Source organism: Ornithodoros turicata, chromosome 1 (genome assembly GCF_037126465.1).
Source record: "Ornithodoros turicata isolate Travis chromosome 1, ASM3712646v1, whole genome shotgun sequence".
NCBI classification, from domain to species: domain Eukaryota; kingdom Metazoa; phylum Arthropoda; class Arachnida; order Ixodida; family Argasidae; genus Ornithodoros; species Ornithodoros turicata.
Window position 1 is genome coordinate 158,965,234 of NC_088201.1, and position 24,863 is coordinate 158,990,096.

The 24,863-nt window shown below is 45.3% G+C and overlaps 1 protein-coding gene and 1 long non-coding RNA gene across 2 annotated transcripts; one reads left to right on the forward strand and one right to left on the reverse strand.

Moving 5' to 3' along the window:
• Nucleotides 1-6,593: 6,593 nt before the first annotated feature.
• Nucleotides 6,594-13,862, reverse strand: LOC135371787 (uncharacterized). The gene is made up of 4 exons (XR_010415721.1): nt 13,554-13,862; nt 13,342-13,467; nt 7,582-8,297; nt 6,594-6,661 (listed from the first exon to the last, which is right to left on the reverse strand). It is a non-coding gene; the product is annotated as an uncharacterized LOC135371787 (long non-coding RNA).
• Nucleotides 13,863-18,006: 4,144 nt separating this feature from the next.
• Nucleotides 18,007-19,425, forward strand: LOC135388310 (uncharacterized). Its single transcript, XM_064617780.1, has one exon. The coding sequence runs from the start codon at nt 18,007-18,009 to the stop codon at nt 19,423-19,425; it is 1,419 nt and encodes a 472-aa protein (XP_064473850.1).
• The last annotated feature ends 5,438 nt before the right edge of the window (nt 19,426-24,863 follow it).

Sequence of the window (24,863 nt, forward strand, 5' to 3'; positions counted from 1 at the left end):
ACAACTCTGCGCAAGGCGCAAGAGTGGGCACAGAAGTTAGCATGTATACCTGAGTAGTGGCTTTTGTCTACACTGGGAGCTATGACGTAACTATATCGACACGCGACACTACACTTGGAGCTCTACAGACACTGGGAGCAGTACGTAGTTAGCAATGACATACCTAGCCAGACGTTGTTAGCAGGACGCTGGGAGCATGCAGTACGTAGTTAGCACTGAGATAGCCAGCCGGACGCTGGGAGCAGTAGACGCTGGGAGCAATCACGTAATTCTAGCAACACGTTGCTCTACGCTGGGGTGGCGGGCACGGTAGCCAGTACGTAGTTAGCAAATGACATAGCTAGCCAGACGTTGTTAGCAGGACGCTGGGAGCTCTCCAGACGTTGCCTGGGAGCAGTGCGTATTTAGCAGTGACATAACTAGCCAGGCGCTGTTAGCAGTACGCTGAGAGCAAGATAGCCCAGACCAATCTCGCGCCGGCCCCGCCCCGGCTCATGTAAGTGATTGATAACCAAACACATGTCTCGTTTTTATATTTTATTTGAATCAATTTGAACTGCATCACCTGCAACACACAAAGTATTGCAATTACTACACGGTGACACATACGTAAGGATGCGTCACATCTGCTACACAATGCAGCACACAAACTGTCACATAATGATATTTCTAAGAACACACCTTACACAAACATTGTTAAGAACTTTTACGGGAGGGCACACAATGTATGCTCACGCGCAACCATATAGTATATAGAGTTATAACGGGCTGACCTTTAGTGGTGAAGGACTCTGAACTGCTGTGCTTCATGCATCAATGTAGTCCTCTGAACGGCTGTGCTTCATACATCCATGTAGTCCTCCGATATGCTGTGTCTCATGCATCCATGCATATACGACACAATCCACACAACATCACTGAAAAGAATAGAGACTGTAATAAGATTTGAAGACGACAGTAGGACGCACCACTTTGCCGTCAAAGTGTTCTCCTCAGAACTCCTGCCAATCTTGAGGAAAAGCATACCACATTGTGGTCGCCGGGAAAAAACTTCGCTTAAGTACCCCTTTCGCAAAACAAGTTTTCGGATCAATTACCTTGACTCGTGTATCTCTCTGTTGCGACTTGAGCAACAAACAGCTTTTCTTTTCTCGCATAACATTATCTTCAGCGAGGATCTGGTGATTTTTTTGTTGTTGTAAGGTGTGTGTGTAACGTCTGAAGTGGAAAAGTGAAGCTCTTTCAGGGTGACTATCTCGAACCACATCTCTCGAGATTTTCCTCGACTTAGAAAACCAGTGGCACACCAGTTGCATATAAAAGTAGTGCGTGCAACTTAACGTTTACCAGAAAGGAGGAAAATGGCGAGCCAGTTTTATGTAAATCTGCTCTCGAATGCTTCCACTAATGAATTTCCCAATAACACGATGAGCAAGTTTCGTGTTAAGCTCTCTCAACCCATAAGTCTAGATGGTATGTGGGAAGTTGCCCTGACAGAGGTAAATATTCCTTTTGCAATCAAGAATGTCACAGATGATGTTAATGAGATAACAGAGACAAGCATGTTCGGTGCTACAACTACAAAGGAGAAGATCAAGTTTCAGGCGGGAGAAAACATTCTCCCACCCATCAAACAGTTGCTCGCAAAGCATTACAGGACACAGGCACGAATAATACGTGCAACTGGTAATTATGAAATACAGCTTCCGCTGAATGCCGGCTTGGAATTCAGTTCCACGCTGGCAGCTAAACTTGGCTTTACTCAGAAGATTATTGGTCGCTCGGAGATTGATAAAGGTCATTCTGTGAAGGTACTCAAGTATCAAGTGGATACCGAAGAGGAAATCACCCTAATTGTTTATCAGTTTCTTACACATTCAATGCAAGAATGTTCGCAAAAATGGGGACGTGGCATCCGCCACGGTAGGCACGACTGTGACACCAGACAACGTGATCCCCGTTCAGAGTTTTGCCTCTTCCCTCTTTCAACATGTGCATATTTATCTAAATTCGACACTGGTTTCTAATTTCGAGCACTATGCATATCGCTCCTACCTGGATATCATTACCAATGCAAACAATGTTACTCAAACTCACACACTGTCCGCAATGTTATACGAACCAGATCCAGTGGGAGAGTCAGAAAATTTTGCCGTGCCTGCTGAAGCAAAAGGAATGTTTGCTCGTTACAAATGTACTAAAGGATCTGCACTCTGTGATCTTTATGCACCAATCTTCAGTGACATCTGCCGGCAGGAAAAATTTTTGCTTAATGGAACCGATCTCAGGGTTGTGCTGAGGCAAACGACTGACGAATTTAGACTTCTCTCTGGCCCCGCTGAGAATGAAAAACATACAGTGGAGTTTGCACGCATTGTCCTCTACCTTCGACGAGTGCAGGTATCACCCAGCGTACTTGTCGGCATTGAGCGAAGACTTCAAACGACACCTGCCTCGTATCTCCTCCGAGGTTTGGAAATTAAGTACAGAACGATTGCACCAAACCAGTCTCAGGCGATATTCGACGACCTCTACAGTGAAAGAGTTCCATGAAAATTGACGGTGTTGATGGTCAAGAGTGTTGCATACCAGGGCAACTTGCAGCGAAACCCTTTCAAACTGGAGCATTTTAAACTAAAGAGAGCAGTGCTCGATGTTGGTGGTCAACAGTACACGGATGACTTTGACTTTCCACGGGATATTTACACAAAGGGTTACATGAACTTGCTTCACAAACTGAAGCGCAAAGACATCCCCCTACCTCCAGAGGCCTATCAAAAAGAAAAATTTATGCTCTATTACCACCTCACACCAGACGTGGAGGTCCACTCACTCAGTCCAATAGTGCAAGCCAACGTTCGCCTTACACTGACATTTGCTGCAAACCTTACGGAAGCTGTGACTGTACTTTTAATTTCGGAGACTCCTCGTGTTCTGGAAATCAACAAAGCCCGGCGAGTGAAATTCGTCTAGAGAAGATGGAAGAGTGGGAGTTCTATGCAACGTTTTCCCGCAACCATTGCACAAGGTCTTGCTTCCGTGGGACATTTGCATGTGACGAAATTGCGCAGCAAAGATCCCAGCTCCCAGATCTTCACATGGAGAACACTGGACACTACGTCATATTGCCTGGAATGGAAGCATCTCTTATTTCGACAGTTATGGTACCCCTCCAGTGTACAAGGAATTTTACACATACATTGATCACACGAAATCGTTTCACTATAATCGAAAACGACTCCAGGGATATGAATCTGCAACCTGTGGACTCTACTGTCTCTATGTAGGTGCACTTCTCTGTTGTGGATTTCCACTACAAGAGTGTACTCGAAGGTTCTCACCAACAAATTGCAAGCTCAACGACAGACTTATACCAACCCTTGTGCGTAAACAATTCCAGAAAGGGAAGATGCTGTCATGCTGCAGTGTGCTCTAAGAGATCAATAAAAAACATGTTTGTTGTTGTCCAAACAAACTGATTTTATTTACTTATGCCAACAAAAGGGTATACAATAAAGCATTATTCAGACTCTGAGATACACAACATTGTAACAATATTACAAGATAAGCTACGTAAAAAGTTTTGTGTGAGTACAAGAACATTGAGAGTATCGCTCCAAAAGTTACTTTTTTCAGAATAATACAAGACATGCTGCTTACAGGCATCTGCTGCCTAAATCAAGTATACAATTTCATTTTGAGACTCTGAGATGCGTGCACAACATTATAACAATATTACAAGATAAGCTACATACAAAACTTTTGTGCGAGTACAAGGACGTTGAGAGCATTACTCCAAAAAAGCATTTTTTTCGGGAATGTTAATACAAGATGGTGCTGCATATAGTCATCGCTCTCTAAATCAAGCATACAATTATTAGAATAGGGATAACACAACTGCAACCATTTGTGAGACACTGGACTTTTAATTACAATTACAAGTACCTGTGGGATACAAAAAAAAAGGTTCGTCACTTGTGTTGCTTGAGAAAAGCATTGACTTCCCTTTTTATTATTCAACATGTGAACTCCATAACAAAGTCTACGATACAGTCACCACTCTTTCATTGCAGTAGCTAATCACAAGACTGTCATACCAAAAGGTAATGTCTCTACTCCATCCGAGCAAATATATCGCTTTGTGTCCAGAGGGTTGAGAGCTATTTTGCTCACGGTCACGCTTTTGTTTACGTTGTCCTTCTGCACGATGAGGTTCTGTTTAACCCTGTGTATTGTGCCATGTTCAAGAGCATCTGTGTACATGGAAAAGTGAAGTTTTCGTGCTTCACACAGCTTTACACCTTTGGCACGGTTGTACTGTTTCTTGCTACAGAGATCTAGTGCATATAGCTTGGGTTTTAAGCAACAAAAACCAAGTGTATGATCACGAGGCATCACATTCTTAAACTTGCCCAGTACCATTTTGTTTTTCGTCGAATACAAAGGATTGTCTTGCTCATAGGCTGAGTTGTCCAAGTGATCGTCAGCTAGTTCAAGCAGTGTCTTTTCATCGCTCAGCAATATTATATAGGAATCTGTGTCCATGTACAACAGTCTAGTATCGGGAGCTACACGCATCAGATGATTGTGATAGAAGTCAAACATCTTAAGCATTGAGAGTTCCAGTATTGTGAAACCCAAGTATAGTGGTTGTTTCATCTGAAGCACTGCCTGGGAGAACTGAAACAGGATTACATGAGCACTTAATGCTCGAAACTGTTTGAGGTTTGGCTTACGCAAGAGTTTCAAAACTTGTTCGTCCGTCACTGTGAGGCGACAGTCTACAAATTTCCTCACTTGCATGCAAAATCTGCCGAAAACAGCATTTCGGCACCGCGGCAGCATACACGTCTTCCGTCTCATCAACGGTCGAGGAAACTGCCGTAGCAGGTAAAGTACGGAATACCCGTTGTCCCTCCACTCCAAGACAGTTCAGTAAAATGCACTTCTTACGTGTAGATGCATATCCCGTTCCACCGCAGGCTTCCATGTAAGTCGTGAAGAGTTGTATCCACTCCTCCCAGGGAATGGCCGGTTTGCCAGGGGAAGGCAGAAATACTGGTGGGGGATGCAGGTTCATTGTAGTCGACTGCGCCAATCTGTTATGTCTTTATTGTCATCTAGCACAACTGTCCTGGACCAATGTCCGAAACCGAATGCCTCGAATGTCAGTCCGCTCCGCGTGAGCTACCCTCCTCTTCCTTCCTCTCGTTCTTCTCCACCTTGCATCGACACAACAATCATATACTTACTTTTCTGACGCTCGAATGTATTAGTGGCATTTTTCGTGATTGAAATCCACATAGTCACGAAGAAAAGGTTTTTGGTTGAATTTTGGAACTCTGTGAACCTTTGTGACTTGCAACCCCAATTGCATGTACAACTGCAAATTGCGATAGTGAAGAAAGTACTTCTCTTTGTTGAACAATGTTAGCAGCAGCTTTGGCTCAATAGCTTTCGATGGAAGCCCAAACTTTTCCATCAACTGTTTCTGGTAGTCTGACAATAGGTCGTAGGGAATGGACATTTTCTCTGGTGCAACTGGAAGATCACTATGACGATCATGAATTTCTTGATCATACAACAGATCCACTTCGAGAAAGTAACCAATAGATGCATCATGTGGAATGCGAGTTACGTCTAGGTTCTCAATTTCTTCCTTTGTCAACCACTGAAACCCTCCATAGGGTAGCGACTCTCGCATTACTGATCCATACAGACCGTTAACGTCAATGTAGTTAATTATTCTTGTCGGTTGTGTTGGATCAAACTGCTCTGTTCCCGGAATATTTGCGGTCGCTTTTCGAAGAGAGCATTGTGTTACACCTCCTCGCAAGCCATTCTCAATTAGCAGGTACGCATCAGGGTCGTGAATGAGTTCTAGTTGTATCTCACTCATTTTTAGTGCGCAGGACATGCTTAACCCTGGGAGAGATACGAAATGCAGGGGCTCAATTTTGTGCACATCAAGTGTCCATTTGCGAAAGTTTTGAAATACGTCTGCTAAAAGCAGTGTGTCAGTGACCAGGAACAAATCTGAATATTCGCCTAGACTTGTCATTTGGAATTTTTCGAAGACATTCTGCGCATGGTTGTAGTCTTCTTCACTTACTTCCACTCCATTGAGTGTATTGAAGAATTTCTCACGAGGTGGTAAACAAGGCTCATCATAGACATCGAAGTGAGTGATATGGCTGTAGCAAAAGACTCCCTTGCGAACTACAAGTCCAAAGTGTTCTTCGTTTGAGAAAAACTGTCGCAGACAACGAAAGTTTTCCACCCCCTTCTCACGCAGATTTTTCACCAACATTTCAAGACTTGCATTTAGGAAACTCAAACTGTCCATGAATCTAAAGGACCCAACGTCAATAGATTTGAATTTTTGACAGCTGCTGGCAATCATTCTTATTTTCGATTTTTTGAGCAAATGCAAATGAGACACAAGGTGTTCTGAGGTGTTCTGAAATTGAGGTTGCACGATTGACACAAGGATTGTCGAAACGTTCCACTTACATGGTCATGGTCGGGCACTTTCTGTTTCTTTGCAAACGACTCTTTGCAAAAGTTACAGTGGGTGGCGGCGGCGAGCTGGCGTTCGTTCTCTTCGCTCATTTCCAGAGGTGCAATCTGCTGTATCCACTCCAAAATTTCGTCATGTAATCTGTGCAGTAGACTCATGAACACAGCAACACAATTTGGTCCACGAAAAAGGTGTTTCTGGAGAACATTTGAATCTGACGCTCGTATAACTAAGAGGCAGAAGGAGGAGGGGATATGATCTTCATACACATTTCCTCCATGAAGACACGGTCACAGGACACTCTCAAAGTCATACACACAGTAGAAAGGTACTTCAGCCAAAAGACGCTCACCAGCTAACTCTAAAGTGTCTCCTTTCTTTGGATAAACTGCCTTGCCTACTTTCTGAAGTTTGCACATGTTTATATGATTACTCAGGACAGCTTGTGTAGTGAAACCCATGGTACATCGCTTGCAATGGAAACGTCCACGTTTTTGAAACAAATCATTGAAATTTGTGATGACCACAAAATGAGAGTCAATCATGAGTAGATCCACATGTTTTTCGCATTCCTCGTTCACAACTTTTATAGGATAGACAAATTTCTCTTCCCTTTCATATGCATAGACATTAATGGTGATGCCATTTTGCTTTTCAAATATTTCTACATCTTTCGGATACGCGATGGGAAATGACTCTGGGAGCACATACTGAGATAAGTATGACCGATACGAGGATGCTCTATGTCTTCGAAATCGATCAGCAGGATGCAATCCTGCTATCACGGAAAATGCAAAACACATATTTTGCTCACCCTCGTGCAGACCGTAATCCACATTCAGTAGAGACCTATTCTTTCGTTTCAACTCTGCAGGCAGCTCAAAGTCACTACAACCGATTAGTTCAGGCAGTAGACGTCCAACATTGATAATGCATGTGAGAATACGAAAGAGGAAAAAACCAGAGCCTTCGATTTCGAGACATTCCAAGTTGTGCGCAATTTTGCTGCCTGACTGAATAATAGCGGGTTCTATGTCAACTTCTGACCATACTGTCCTCACCTTGGAAGGCACGAATCGTGTATCAAGTCGTATCTCATCATCATCCACTGTATGTCGTCCAAGTTCTGCTTTGAGAAGGATGTAAAAACGTAATGGGAAACCAAAGTATCGCAACACACTACCAATATACTGCCCGTATAGATGAAAGAACGTTGTCACATCATGTCCAGCCTCGTCTCTGTCATGCAAGTGCAGCTCGAAGCGTCTTGTGTAATTTCGAAGTGTGCATAAAGTCTCACAGAATGGGATGCATGGTGTCTCCAGTTGGTGTACGTTTGCCAGATGAATTTGGAGTCCTACCGGTGTTGCGTAGAACTGTCGCTCATGTGGAGCACACAAGTGACAGGTGACCATGATTTCTGAAGTTACTTTTTCTTCCCATTAGTGAAAATGATGTCTGGATACGCCAACTTCTTGCCATTGCGGTATCCATCCTTCTTCTCCATTTGGAGGTTTGGTAACTGTCTCATCTCTTCCAGGTCTTCGTCCGAAAGTCGCTTGAATCTATTCGGAAGGTAGACTTTCACCTTGGTCTCATTGTCTGTCAGTAATTCTACGTAGACAGTGTCTCCATACATTGTCTCAATTCTGCGAATATCCAGAACATCAAATTTTTGATTCTTCGATAACATACTCATCTTTTGAATTTCTCCATCTCCCGACTTTTTCAGTTTGTTGAGTTTCTCCAAAATCGATGACATGCTTTCCTCGGAAAACTGAAAAAACGCATGGGGGAAAAGTTAGTTGACTCAACATGTACTCAGAGGGCGGCATACCTCTTCACACTCAGATTCTCACTGAAGAAAACCCAATGTGCGTGATGGCTTATATACGAAAGACAACTCAACATTTCTTCGCAAATCATGACCTTGAATGTCTGAACAGTGAACAAACATGCATATAGTCACGTTATATCTTGTCAGGCCTTTTGAAAGTCTGCATCCTCCTCACACCACGTGGTGAACGAACTTGTGTAGACATGTTATATCTTGTTAGTTCTTGAAACATCTTGCATGGACATGTGCTACAGCCTTGAACCTACTGTCTGCATCTTTTTTTTCTAACCTGCATAGACATGTTATGTCTTGGCCAGATCTTTAAGACCTTGTATAGTCGTCTGCAAACCCGAACGTAATCGCCACATTTCTTATATTATTTTCTCTTAAGCAGTTGCTGCAACACGTTTTCTTTTTTTTAATATGTGGAGTCTTTAAAAGAAATATATTTATGAAGTTCCGAAAGAGACAGTTATAAAAGCGAGTTTGAAATAGTAAAATGTGCAGTAGCTCTTGACGGTGACACCAGAGTGCCATGGCAAAGGAGAGCTCAAGGTGGTCCGATATTGAAACTCAACCCGGTGATTCGTGGTCCTCATCAGACGGTGATGAAGAAACACCAGACGGAGATGAGTGCGACAAATCGAACAAAAGTGTCTTTCGTACGCTAGCACCATGTCGCCAGCAGCACAGATCGTGGAAAGAACTTTCCAGGTGTGGTCTAATGGAGACGAAACGAATATCTTTGGTGGAGGCTTTCAAGATTGTCACCAATATAGTCCTCTTTCAAGAACTCCCCAAAAGTCTTCCAAACATTGGTGTCTGGGAGACTGCCAAAACCATGTATGCGAGTCTCAATAGAGAGCGTTTCGTTTCATACGACACACCATTCGGTTTGTTAACCAACTGGTCACACAAAATCGATGATTTGATGGACTACAAACAACAAATCGATCCTCTGTTGCTTTCAACAGAAAGCCTATGTTTTATCGAAATCGCTGTGAAGTTGGGATACCACTCAACAGCAAAGTTCATCATGCTGTTCGTGATTGACTTTCTCAATTGTCGACTTGAAAACTAATGTATAGCAACTGTCAAATAAATTCAGATTCTATGAAAAAACTTTCTTAGTTGCCTCTAGCAAGTAGATTGGAGCGGTGTCTCTCTCCTACATGCGCGGGGAGTTTCTGAAACTTCCCATAACATCATACTGTATAGTATTTCACTGTGAAAAAAAAAAGATGACCGAGGTTGAATCGTACCGCTTCATTACTCCTGCTTCGATAACCATTTCGGGGCAAAGTCAGAGTGGGAAAACAACGCTGGTAACAAGACTTTTGACTCACAGAGCATCCGTTTTTGACAAACCATTTGATCGTATATTTTACATATACTTATACAAGCAACCAATCTTTGACAAATTCCCCGAGGTCACATTTACGCGAGATATACCAGATAACTTGGAGAATGTCAGAAATTCTTTAATCATATTTGACGACAGTCTGGCCGACAAAGGTCGACTTAAAGAAATCTGTAATTTCTACGTTGCCGGCTGTCACCATCTAAATTGTTCATGTATTTTTATTACACAATATTTATTCGTCAACGAGCCACTATATCGGTGCATTCAGTTTAATAGCAGCGCTCTGATTTTGTGTCGTTCTGCACGTATAGCGGATCAGATGCAGTTACTTTCACGACAGTTGTTTGGTCGAGGTAAAGGTGATTTGCTCTCCACCATATATAAAGATGCATGCAAGGAACCATATTCATACGTAGTAATCGATTTGTCTCAAAAGTGTCCGGACCACCTACGAGTGTGGACAAATATTTTCCCTGACGACCGACGGCAGGTAGTATATAAAACATGAAGCGTGTGCGGAACAATATTCATTTCCTGCACTTGCTGGCTGAAACAAAGTCACCCGAACAACGTTACCATCTCCTGGAACATGCTACAAAGAATCAGTTAACAGCTATTAGAGAGATTTGTAGAAATCTCTGTAAAGGGAACATCCAAGTGACTCCGAGTGCGCGAAAACAACTGAAACCTTATGCAACCCCAATTCGAGCATTGGCAAAACGAGACGGTAGCAGTGTACAGAAAGTTCGCAGAGTATTGCAACAAACTGGTGGGTTTTTGCAGTTCCTCTTGCCACCACTACTCGGTCTCATCTCATCGCTAGGGGGCAGAGCGATTGCAAAAGCAATCGGTGTATAACTCATGCAGAAGTATGAGCTTGTTTCATATCGCGAATCTCCTATTCCTGAAATACTGCGCAAGAATGAACCGGATGACATCAAAGCAAAAGAGATAATTCAATATCTCCACTCTTTGCTGCATCCCAATGTGGTGACGGATAGGACTACGACAGCTACAAGGAGAGAAGAGAGCGCACAGACGACAGAAGATGAGAGAAGTGACACTGTCGCTGCTTTTATGAGCAGTGGTTATAAGGTCAAAGCCAAACAACTTTTGCATATACTGCAGCAAACCATTTCCTGGGATCCGAAAACCTATCAGATCATTATTGATGGACAGCCACAAGAGGATACCAATATAATTGACCTCGTTTATTATCTCGTATCCAGAGCTCGTAGTACTCCGAGACCTCCATATCTTGATCGCATGTTACCTCATCTGGAGAAATTGAATTTGCTGTCACTCATTGTACCCTCATCACGTCTTCAAAAGGGTGTCACAGTATCGACTTCAAGCAGACGCTCACCAACTCTCGCTACTGAAACATCGCCACAGCTTACACGTGCTGCAAAACGCGCTCGCCATCAACAATGGATTCTCTTCTAGCTCAAGATGAAAAGAGTTACTTTGAAGATGCAAAGATACTGTCTCACTTCCCCTCAAGACATCATAAAAAGGTATTGGCAATGCTTCAACTAATAACAACTGTACTGGCGTACGACGAGAGTGGAAGAGTTATCTGTCACGGCAGAGTGATCCCCCAATCGTCTATTGTGGAGTTATTGCAGTACGAACTTCACAATAAGCAGCCTGCTTGGATGAGAGGTGACGTTTCAGCTACGATTAATGCATATCTGACTCTTGACGCTCTTCGAGTGCACGGCAGGAAGCGAAAGTGTTGATGGTTGCCTACTACGATCCACAACATGTTGCCAGTTTTGGCGGAATACAAAGACTTGCGCAAGGCATTCGTGTAAAGAAGAGCAAAGTTGTCAAGTTTCTGGAGACGAGTTAACCTTACAGTCTGCACAAAGAGTTCAAGGGACCTTCGGTGTTCCGTAAAATAGTAGCTCTTGGTGTGAAGGAAACCTTCCAAAGCGACCTGAAGGATGTACAGAAACTTAAACATCATAACAGCGGCTTTCGCTATTTGCTATTCTGCATTGACGTTTTTTCTCGCCTTCTTGCAGTTGAGCCCATTCGTAATAAAAGACCTCCTGAGATAGTACGTGCTTTAAAGCTTGCCTTCAGACGAATCGGAACACCCCTTTTGCATACGGATCGCGGGGGCGAGTTCGTCAACAGTTTAGTGCAAACGTTTTTAAAGAAAAAGGGTATTCATTGGTATAGCTCACATAGCCAGTACAAAGCAGCGCACTGCGAGAGGATTCAAAGAACTATAATGTCTACACTATATCGTATCTTTACATATCAGCGCCACAAACGATATCTAAACATCCTACCTCTCATAGTAAAAGCATACAACAATCGAATACATAGATCTCTTTCTGCTAGACCCGTGGATGTAAACAAAGGAAATTAACACATTTTTCGAGCGAGACTCTACCCCACCCCAGCTGGACCACCAAAGAAACCACGATACAACGTTGGAAATATCGTGCGAATTGCTAAATACAGACATCAGTTCGTAAAGAAGTACTTAAGTTCTGCAACAACAGAATTGTTTATTGTGCGTGCTATCAAAATGGGGTTATCCCAATACCTACCTATTACGTGACCTGAACAATGAGGATATCATTGGTGGTTTTTATGAGAGCGAACTTGTACGAGTGCGACAAATTCCAACAGTAGAAAAGATTATAAAAAGACGAGTCAAGAATGGCAAGCTTCAGTACTTGATTCACTCTGGTGACAGCTCGAAGTGGGTACCGGGAAATTATCTTTTTGATTGACTGGCTGAATATGGACTGTTCACAGACTTCGGATGTACCTGAGGGACGCAGGACTATCGAATACCTCGATTTTCGACTGCAAGATCTGTGTGGAAAGCCTCATGCAACATGGAAAGAAATGATGGACTGCAGTTTGACAGAGGGATCCGACCCAGTGATAGTGGAAGCGTTTAAGGTAGTCACAGACATGGTGTTATTTCAAACGATGACAGATCCCCCTCCTAGTAGGGATGTTTGGAAGATTGCAAAGAAAATCTATGCTGGAGTCCACAGTGGCTGTTCGCTGAGGTCGTGCCCAGGAGGTTTGAAAGTAATCCAAGACTGGGCATGCACAATTGACAGTCTGTTGCTTTACGTGGATGAAGTGGATGCTATACGAATTGCTGAAGAGAGTCTATGTTTCATGGAGTATGCTGTCCGCTCAAAACTTCATTTTGTGGCAGGCTACATTAGTATGATGACCATTGACCTTCTTAAAAATAGACTGTTGCCTAAAAAAAATTCCATGTAGCAAAAGCGAAACAAAAATTCTCTTTCAAGCCTCGTTCTTGTCATTTCACTGTGTGACATGGATAAGTGCGGGTGGTTTGTCACTTCTCTTGGATTCCATATATGTCTAGCAATAGTACTGATATTACAGTTTAAAAAGCCACAATTTTCCACTGTACTTCAACAAGGCAACTGTACCCTGGAGGTAGAACTGGAGGAATACGTTTATGTGCACAGGTGCCCCTCGGACTTGCTCTCCATTAGAATGTGGGATAAAGATGGTCGAGCGAAGCGCTATGGTGTTACACTGACACAAAACGAGACGCGTCAGTTGGATGAATGTCTCCATCGAATCAATGTTAATGAAACATTTCATTACCAGCATGAGTGTTTGCAAGTGTGTTGTCTATGTGATGAACGCACGTTGACACTCCGTCGGTGTCCTGGCAACATGTACTCTCTGAGTCGAATGGTTGGCAGACGACCTTCCGGCTATGGAATTTCCCTGTCGAAAAAAGCCATCAGTTCACTGTCCTTATATCTGAATAATAAAAGTGTTATGTCTTGAAAAAGTATGTCTCTAAAGCTTACCATGTTCGTAATCCTCACAGCGTCAGCTGGGAGGGATTTTCATTTTTCCTCCTCAGGAATTTCTTCTTATGTAACCACGCGAGGATCGATTAGTATCGGCTCTCCGGAAAAAAGAGAAAGATGGTGTGATTCGTGCGCCTTCCCCCTCCCAACGGATAACAAGTCTCAAGGCTGGTTAGCAATCAGGTAGGAATCGCTTGTGAAATGCGTAAGAGGGATTCTGGAGAAAAACAAAGAGAAGCTAATTTACATGAGTTGCATTGCAAGTATGAGGAACACCAATACTGGAGTCACGTTTGGCGAAAAGAAACTATTCACTACTTAAGAAAGACTAAGTAAGACTCCATTATCTACACGTACGTCTTCGCAAGTCAAGAAAAAAAACTGTCAAGTGAATGTAATTTATAAAAGATGCAAAGCAGCCAGGTACAGTCGTATGAGGAAAAACCAATGCCAGACACGCATGCGAGATAGCGATCAAGGAGAAAAAGAGGTTATTCGTTGATCAAGTCGCCACGGCGGTTGTTATCTACATCCTCAACAAGATACTTTGTACGAAAACATGCAAAGAGGAACTAATTCATATGGGTCACACGATCAAGAGTGTAAGGAAAAGGCGATATGCTTAATTGCTACAAAGAACAACGAAAGAACGAGAGAGATAATAATAATTGGATGTTTACGTCGCGAGACAACTGAGATCATGAGCGACGCCACAGCGGTCGGTCTGTGGATTGCTTTTGCCCACCTGAGGGTTCTTTAACGTGCGATGAAAGCTCATCACACGGCACCCCGTATTTAACGTCCCTCGCGGAAGACGGCGTGTCTAAGCAACTTGTACCCTGCCACCAAGTTGCTGGCGCCCTCGGCCGGGTTCGAACCCGCGATCTCGGGATCAGAGGGCGAACACGCTACCGACTGAGCCACCGAGGCCGGTCAGAACGAGAGAGATTAGTCAGACATAGTTGACTATATAAGGTTACTTGATAGCCACATGCCGTGTGTCAGTGTACGTCTTCAGTGACCGCCGGCATGTCTCGTAAGTATTCTTCCTTACGTACTAGTGCCGCCTTTTCGGGTCACTATGACTTGTTAGCATAAGAGAAAATCACTTATGTATATAGCACGAGAAGTATGATATATCGAATAATATATTTGGGAAGGTTTTTCGAAAAAACGACTGAAAGAGGGTTCCACTTTCTAGGAAAGACATATCTTTGAGGTCTGTGACTTGCTCGGAGTTGCTGTGCTTCATGCATCCATGTAGTCCTCTATGAGTAGGTGTTTTGTAGGACCTTTCCAAAAAGTTTTTTCAACTCGCTGGAACGCGCACTTTCTAGGAGTATCCCTCCGGTCCAAATAGTCATGTCCATGATTTTGAGTTGCTGTGCAGCTGTGCTTCAGACATCCATGCAGTCCCCTAAGGGTAGGTGTGGTCTTTGCAAAGCTCTCTCGACTCAGTGGAGCGTACACACTTTTTTCTAGGATCACCATCCAGGTCCATTTTTCGTCAAATCGTTGTGCCCATGCTTCGAGTTTGTGTGCATCAGGCAACCATGTAGTCTTCCACGGGTATGTGTCTTTGTAGAGCAATTCAAATAATTTACTCACCTGAGCATAATTTTTTCTAGGATCATCCCCATGTTTATTCAAAATGTCGTGTCCATGCTTCAAACTGCTGTGCTTCATGCAATCGTCTTACAATGAAAATAAAATATAAAAAACTAGACATATGTTTGGTTATCAATCACTTGCATGAGCCGCGGCGGGGCCGGCACGAGATTGGTCTGGGCTATCTTGCTCTCAGCGTACTGCTAACAGCGCCTGGCTAGTTATGTCACTGCTAAATACGCACTGCTCCCAGGCAACGTCTGGAGAGCTCCCAGCGTCCTGCTAACAACGTCTGGCTAGCTATGTCATTTGCTAACTACATACTGGCTACCGTGCCCGCCACCCCAGCGTAGAGCAACGTGTTGCTAGAATTACGTGATTGCTCCCAGCGTCTACTGCTCCCAGCGTCTGGCTGGCTATCTCAGTGCTAACTACGTACTGCATGCTCCCAGCGTCCTGCTAACAACGTCTGGCTAGGTATGTCATTGCTAACTACGCACTGCTCCCAGTGTAGAGCAACGTGTTGCTAGAACGACCCGTGCCGACCCGTGAACGACCCGTGCCTACCACGCGCCTAAATAAGTAAGGTCACATGAATGCAGCATAAGAACCGTCCTTACGTTTCCCGCTCGGAGAAATGGAGGCGCTGACGATGAAGGTGTGCATTGCTTCTTCGCTTTTTGACGAGCGTCTTCAAGGACGGGGTTACCTGGTGGCAGGCGCCTTCTTGTGTTTTTAGCCTTGTATCTCAGAGACATAACCCAGGTGCCCTGCAAAAAGTATGGTGCAACCGCCTTATGTTAAGGCAAGGTGAGGCGTTCACCGAGGACGAAATATCGAAACGGTAGGGCTCTCGAAGCGATAGGTATCGAGTCCATGCTGCGCAGCCGTTCTCATGTCATTACAAACGATATGGCAACGGTACTTTTATTATTATTATTCCAAAAACCGTCTTCCCCCACCCCCGACACCAACCACTTACACCCAGTGCGGGAGCGCGATTGCAGCCGCCATTGCAAAATGCGTGCAGCTTGACACTCAGGTATCAAAGCTCAGTAGGGGGAGATGTTTAGGACCAAATGAGCTTATACGAAACATGCGTTTTTAATCGCCGTTTAGGAGCGAAGTTTCACTGGGAACTGCTGACAGTCACGGTAGGTTGGAGGTGCAATGCGTTGTACTCACATAGCCAGTCTTCGTGTTGTCCTTGAGTTTAGGATACTTGCATACAAGGTGTTGCGCGAAAATGGAATACAGTTTTCCAGGAAATCTGCATTAGGCAATGCACCATGAGAATAGTACAACGTTTGTCTATGCATACGTACAGAGTGTACCTTGACAGATCATAGAACAGCCAGTTCACAATGTCCGACTTCAGCCGCACTGACGGCAAGCCATCTTTCAGGCTTGTAAGCTCTGCGCGTATATGTTGGGGGACAATAGGGAAGCGGTAACTGGCTGGAGGAATGTCCATTGCTGCTGGAAGGTGTGATACCTGCACCGAACTATAATATTACCGGCATTGCATGCCATGTGCAAATGGGATGGTCAACCGTGTCAGTATTATACCAGAGGCCTCACCTGCATGATACTTTTCCCGAGGAAGGTGGATCAACAGTGCTATAGGGATCATATATTGCGAGCATTATCCCTTATTGCGAAAAAAATATTTCAATATGGTCGTGCGTTGTGGGTTTTATGGTGGCCACCATACCTTTCATAAGGCGGGTTCCCACTTCCATCAAGCACAGTGCTGCTGGACTGCACCAGCCTCAGGTTTGTCGATTCTAGAACATCTCTTTCCTCAAAGTCGATGAAACCGTTCACCGCTGTGTCAAACACCTAGAATGTGCGCATAGCGTTACACGCAGTACAGGCGCGACATACGCGATGTACCTGAATTATAAGTTTGTCGTTGACAAGATAACTAAATGTGGATTGCAGGTAGGCTTCTTTGACATCGGACAACATCCTCTTCCCTTTTACAACGAGCTTCTTTCGTGAGGCTCCATGCTCCACAATGCACATGATTTCAGAAGCATTAGATATGCTTCCTGTGGGCTCTATAGAGTCAATTGTAAAGGTAAGCAAACTAAGCATTGGAATTGTTAAACTTTTCTTGCATGTGTGCTGAGGCCTAGACAAACACATATATGATCAACTACGACTGGACACACCGAATTGAGGCCACACTAAAAAAACAGCGCGCGCACTTAACGCACCTGCAGCCTCCATGGAAATTGTGGTACTGGCGACAGCAATTCAGCTCACTTAAAGAGAACCACGAGTACAGGGGAGTGAACGGAAGAACGGAGATAACAGAACCTTCGCTATTTTAGATGCTAGGCTTACCTAATGTGCTGTAGATCTACAGCTATAAACAACCTGGGCACTCAACGCGCGAGCATGGTGAAAACTGGTATCAACGGAAAAAAAAACCCGCAAACTTGTCGAATGGGGAGGGAGGTTCGGGTGAGGGTGATCGCCCGTCCAACAGGTTGATAACGTACTTTTGGGCATGCTTATCGTCTTCTTTCATACACTGATAGTAAACGGCGCGATACGTAGCTGTAGATGCGAAACATAAACAGCGGTCTTGAACTGCAAGTTGCAGACGATGTTTTATCAGCTGACGTTGTTGCACGGAGGCATGTGGCTATGCACACGACGCACAAGACTAATTCTAAACATAATGTCTGGCTGTGTGTTCCGATGTCCGAAGTGCCCGTACTTCGCGTGTACACGGCAACGTGTTGCTTCGCATTTGGCAATCTCTCACAGCGGTCAATCGAACTTCAACGTGGTTTGTGATGTGGGTGATTGTAAGAAACCCTACTCCCATATGAATTCCTATAGGAAACACCTCTACAATGTACACATAAACAAGGCATCGAGAGACGCCGTCCCAGATGTGAACCTAGAGAGCGATACCAGCGACTACACTCTACGCGACGAAATCCTGGACCGTTCCGATATGGGAAGTCAGGGGGAGTGGACACATGAAGGGCCGTCGTATGAATTCGTTGATCTCGTTGAGGATGCTACGAGAAACGTGTGTCGGCTCTTTTTCCGCCTGACACAAGAGCATAAAGTTCCCGAGTCGGCCTGTGAAACTGCGTTTAGGGACTTGGAATGTCTGATGAGTTCCCTCTGGGAGCAGTTTACAAACACAGTAGGCTGCAAAATCGGTGACGAACTTCTGTCTACACATGATGACCTAAGACAACTCCTAAAGTGTGACTTCATGAAGCAACTTTTTGCTCCAGTTCGCACAGCCTACCAGCGAGAACAGTTCGCAAAGAGACACCTCCGTTACGTGGAACCCGTTCAGTGTCACTACGCTGGCGACAGGAACGAGTCGTTTCAGTACGTTCCTGTTGCAAGTGTCATCAGAAATGTTCTGGAGAGCCGAACGATTGCTGACTCGCTTTTGAATCCCCAGCCCCAGTGCGATCCACAAATCATTAGCAGTTTCCGTGATGGCACACTACAGCAACGACGCAAAGACACAAGGGATCCATCCACCACATACATCATTTTGTACTCAGATGAACTTGAAGTAGTGAACCCCATTGGTCCCAAACGGGGTGTGCACAAACTACTAGTGGTATATTTTACCTTCTTGGAACTCCATCCAAGATTTCGGTCCCAGGTAAAGCATATACATTTAGCCATAGTCGCAATGTACCCAGACACCAAGTGTCATCTTGACGTGGTTCTACCACCACTGGTTAGCGACCTGAATGTGCTTGTAACTGACGGAATGGATATTATTTCACCACTGGGCTCGCGGAAAATGTTTGTGCGTGTTGTGGGCTTTTGTGGCGACAACTTGTCGATGCACGCTATTGGCGGCTTCACATGCAGTTTCAGCTGTGGCAGGGTTTGCCGATATTGTTTAACGAGGTCAAGTCAACTGGGTGAAGTCAAGAGCGAACGTCACTGCATTGTACGAGATGCAAAGACACACAGTGCTCAGCTAGAAGCTATACAGGTGAACCCTGACTTGACATCTGCGTACGGTGTGCGAGAAAAGTCCCCACTGCTGGAGTTGGAATCCTTCGACGTCACGCGCCAGCTTCCACCAGACGTAATGCACGATATGTTCGAAGGAACGTTTGCTGTTATCATGCATTACACCCTCAGAGGACTCGTTGAAGATAATATCCTAACTGCCGAAGATATCCTGCGTGCCGATACTTTCCCGTATGCACCAACGACAACAGAAACAGGCCTGAGAAGATCGGCGCGTCATTTCTAAGTGATTCCAAGTCCATGAGGGGCTGTGCCTCTCAAAAATGGTGCCTCTTTCGTCTCATGCCTTTGATTTTGGGCCCCATCGTACCAGAGGGGAACGACAAGTGGGAACTATTCCTCACCTTCCGGGACATTATTTTGGCGGAGAAAATACCCTCTGAGTGCCCCCAATATTTGGAAGACAAGATCGAGGAATTTTTCATGATGTTCTTGGCCAAGTACCCGAATGCTCGTGTGCATCCGAAGCTCCATTACATGGTTCATTATCCGCGAATCACCAGTGAGCTTGGCCACCTGAGGCAATATTGGTGCCTTCGGTTTGAAGCGAAACACCAGTTCTTCAAGAGTCACGCCGCTAGGGTTCACAATTACCGCAATATCCCCTACACATTTGCAAAGAAGCATCAGCTGTTACAATGTTACCAATTAGGTTCCAGCTTCATGGAAAACAGCTTTACAGCGACAAATCTACGCCCTGCAGAGCAAACAGAGGAGCATCCCTGCGCACAGCATTTGTTCTGTGGCATGGTCAACATAGCGGATTCTGCCAAGGTCAACGGTCTTGCGTATTCCAAAGGAGATATCCTTGTCATGAAAACCGGCGACGAACCGAACTTTGCGCAAGTCCAACAACTATACTTCGCTAAACGCAAGTTTTATCTTCAAGTGGAAGAGATGGTAGTGGAGACATTTTGCAGGCACACGTTTGCGTACAAACTGCGTCGTATAGGCCTAATTGCGCTTAACGCACCTGGAGATGAGGCTTCGTTTCAAAAGTTGGATCTATATTTTGGCGGATGCGTCGTACCCAAATGGGAAATAATTTTTAATTTCCTTCCTCACACTGTATCGAGTGAGATCCTGATACGTCGTTCTGGATACAAAGTCTCAATAAAAATGTTCTTTGTTTACCCCGAATTATCAAAAAATGACGAAAAAAAAAGAGAGAAAGAGAGAGACGTCACATGCTGCGTGCGAAGTCGTAGCATGACGTTGCACTTAGAAGGACCTGTAGCACTATCAGCTGCACAAGAATCCGCGATGGCAGGCGCAACGGAGAGAAAGGCTCGGTCTACCAACAGCTGGCGCTTTTCTTTATTACGTCGTGCCCGTGTGCCGCTATGAACCAGCGAGTGATGCCATGCCCAAAAAGCTTCGGGGCTCGGTCTTTATTCTTTACTAATAGCATAGGTAATAGAGAAAACATGTGTTTTGCAAGCATTTGTTTACGCAGGTGGAGCATGCTTATGAGTCCAACTAACATAGTAGAAATAAATTCAAGATCAGGTTTGGCAAGCGTGATACAACACCTCGGGGTACAGTGTTTCGCTCACTTGAAAACATTTTTTTTCTTATAATAGTAAAAATGGCGAAAACGCTACTGCCTTCGGGGTGTACTGTCCGTCACATATTTCACTCTCTTGAGGGAGTCGTGTCGTGTTACATTCCAAGTATACAGTGCAGATGTGGGCACCCTCACAAGGGCTTGCGTGGGCGAGAGCTCGCTCACCTCACCCTCACCGCACGAAATTTTTGAGGTGAGGCTTGGTGAGGTGAAGGGAGGAAAATTTTCTTAAAGTCTTTTAAGATGAGGATTCTTTTTTCATGTGAAGTGAGGACTTTTCTCATGTGTTGAGGGGAGAAAAGGAAAAATTGGGTCAAAAATTTTTAGGTGATACGAGACTAGCTGACAAAAGATAGTGCTGACAACCGAACAACAAGAGTCGTGCACATCACTAGCAATAATCGATGCTTATTGGTTAGTCCTGACGATGGGTCTAGACGCTGGTTGCAAAGCCCACGAAAAGTAGGGGGCGATGTGGGCACGACATTGGGTGAACTGATGACGTGATGCTCATACCATTATGATTCAGAAAGCTGTGCTTCGATTTGACCGCCACTGGAGCACTCAACTTATCGGGTGCCATGCGAAGGTGGTGAACGAGACAACCACCGATGCACCTGGAGTCTCACTAGCTGATGGTGAGCGGGCCATGATGTAATGCGTAGGACATGCTCTGTTAGTAATTTTAACTGTCATCGCCATTCATCACGTACTCGCCTCAGTTGTGGCCCTCTCTGGCCTCTGTTGCTCTTGCGCCACAAGTCCCACAGTCACAATGGACGGCTGAAGCATAGAGTCGGAACCTGACGCTTTAGCCTCCATACTTGTTTGACCCTGCATGCTTTCGTCATTTAGAAAAATGAGAAGCGTTGACCAGGAGCAGAGAAGGGCACCCTCACAAGTGCAAGTGAGGTGAGGGCACCCTCACCTCCCTCACCAAACGAAATTTGAGATGAGGTGGGGTGAGGAAAAATTTTCTTGGGGAAGGCTGAGGTGAGGTGAGTTGAGGAAAAATTTTCTCAGGAAATGCTGAGGTGAGGTAACTTTTCTGATAATTGTTGTGAGGTGAGGCGAGGAAAATTTTCTGAGATTTTTTTAGGTGAGGTGAGGAAACGTCTCAGATTTATTTTTGAGGTGAGGGTAGGTGAGGGAACCTTTCTGATAAACAGTTCAGGTGAGGTGAGGCGAGGACGGAGCTCCGTCCAGGGAAATTGCGATAAGGGCAAAGACGGGGAGGAGTTTTGCCCACCTCTGATACAGTGTGTCCCAAGGAAAGTAGACCAAAGCGCTTCACAAAGAGAATGACAAACGGAAACCTGAGGGTCTCTTTCTGGTACTTGAGATACAAGAGGTGCTACTTTTGCACCTGACTGCAACTCAAGTACCACAAAGGTAGTACTAAGCTTCCGTTTATGGCTCTCTTCGTGAAACGCTCTGGTCCGCTTTTTTTGGGACACCCCGTATGTGTACACATGGCACCTGCTAAGGAAGTGGTGGTGGTGGTGTGTGTCGAATCTCTTCGCCGTATTTGGCCTCACTGGGTGACTAAGGAAGTCTCAGCATAGGGCACACATGTAAGCGGGCCACCAAGCCACCCCAAAAGGAGTGTTCCATGAGCACCCTTCCTTTGGGCGTACATACAGCACTCTTGAGGGAGTGAAATATGTGACGCGCCTGAACACCCTCAAAAGACTATCGCATGCACTTTTTTAAGAGCGAACAATATTTTCCGCACAGGAGGCGCTCAATATATTCCTTTCGCAATTACTTAGTCCTGCGTGAGCCCTTGCGTGTCCAGATGGCGCTTGCTTTGCTAAAAACTTGTGTTTTTGTGGTCTACTTCACCGCATAACTCGCTGCTGTCCAATCACCGACCAGCGACTGATTGCCTATGTTTGATTACTTTACCCCAACACAGCCGGTATGCTGCACGGCTGACCTTTCCCCTTTCCTTTGTTTGCCAATAAATCCCCACCCCCACCCCAACACAGCCTGGTCACCCAAATACCATATAAACACCATGGCAATCATATCCAGTGTTTCGTTCCTGCATGTCTCGCAACTGTACAATGTGGGGTGGCCATTAACGCGAAAGAATGCACTAAACCTGACCTTAAACTGTTAAGTATACCTTGGTATACCATGCTTGGGTATATCATACTTTATCCCAATTATGAGAAATAGACATGGGTTGCGCATATGGGTAGCTACCGACACACCTTGGATTGAATTGGATTGGAAAAAGCATTGCCTTATACGCATTGCGTTGTTTCGTCCGCATTTGTAACGACGATCTGGAAGCGCTTTCTGAATTTCCCGCGCAAGCGTGCCCTCCTCACTCCCCTAATTAAAGTGTTTTCTGAATGCATCTTGTAATTGTATTAGGCTATAACTCCCTGAATCGATGTGCTATCCGGGTTCCCCTCGCACGGGCAATCTTCTGTAGCTCCCGCAATCTAAATGCTTTCTCGATTCCTGTCAGAAGGGTGCTCTGCTGGCTCCCTTAACTCAAGTGCTCTATGAATTCCTCTCACAACAGTGCTCTGCTAGCTCCGTTACTTGAAAGGCTCTGTGAAGGCGCTCCGCAATGGTGCTCTCTCGTAACCCCCTCCCTTGAAGTGCTCTGTGGATTCCCCTCGCAAGCCTGCTCTGCTGGCTAACTTAATCGATGCGCTGTATGGATTCTGGCAAGGGTGCTCTGCTAGCTCCCTCATTCGAAGTGCTCTCTGTAAGCGCCTCACGAGGGTGCCCTGTTTTAACCCCCTCCACCGAAGTGCTCGCTGGATGCCCTTCGCAACGGGGTTCCCAGAGCTCCCTCCATCGAAGTGCTCCCTTAATGCCCCTCGCAACGTGGCTCTCCGAGCTTCCTCCATCGAAGTGCTTTATCGATTCCCCTCGCAAGGGTCCCGCGTTGGCTCTCCTAATCGAAGTACCCTATGAATTCCTCTGGCAAGGGTGCCGTGCTAGCTCCCTCATTCGAAGTGCTCTCTGAAAGCGCCTCGCGAGGGTGCCCTGCTGTAACCCCCTCCACCGATGTGCGCGCTGGATGCCCTTCGCAACGGGGTTCTCAGAGCTCCCTCCATCGAAGTGCTCCCTTAATGCCCCTCGCAAAGTGGCTCTCCGAGCTTCCTCCATTGAAGTGCCCTCTCGATTCCCCTCGCAAGGGTTCTGCGTTGGCTCCCCTAATCGAAGTGCCGTATGAATTCCTCTCTCACGGGCGCCCTGCAAGTTCCGTTATTTGAAGCGCTCTCTGAAGGCGCCTCGCAAGGGTGCTCTCCTGTAACTTCTTCCATCGAGGTGTGTTCTGGATGCCCCACGCAAGGGTGCTCTGCTAGCACTCTTAGTGGAATACCTTTCTGTATTCCACTTGTAAGGGTGCCCCGCTGAGTATCTAACTGGTCTCCCTTCTACGCAGGTATCCACTGAGCACCCTTTGGCGTGGGAATCAAGGTGGCACCTCTTGGGGAGGTGGCACGGTTGCACCTGTTTTAGATTGTCTACATGGAAGTCCCTTTTTGTCTTTTGACACCCTACTGAGGACTCAGAATGGGGTGTAAGAATAACACTGCTTGGATGTGGAGTCGAAGTGACATCTGTGAAGGCATACAGAAATGCAGGCAGTGTCAACACAACACCCCCTTCGTCTGAGAGGGTGTCCGCGTATCGTTTGACTCCTTTTCGACACCTTTTTTTCTTAGAGTGTAGGTGATAGAAAGAAAGGTTGTACTCCTGGGCGTACTGGCAAACGCGTACGAAATGCGATGCCATTGCAACAGATGTAGGAAGCGACTCCATTTCGAACGCAGAAGATACACACTATCGTGTGTTTTAGCAGATGAGCACCATTCTATTAAAAAGGTAGGGTAAAGGAAGCTATAATATTAAAGGTCGACAACGTCATGCAAGTCACCTCAAGGGAATCGAACGATTCACTTACCATGTTTTCCGAAGCGTTGCCGTTAAGACTTTCTGATGTGCAAAAACTCTATATTTGTTCCTAAGCCAATGAAGCTGAACGCATGATCGTCACATTGTGCACCACCAGTCGGACGATTCTTGTTCGTCCGTGTGGTTCTAAATTCCGGTGACGCAGCGTA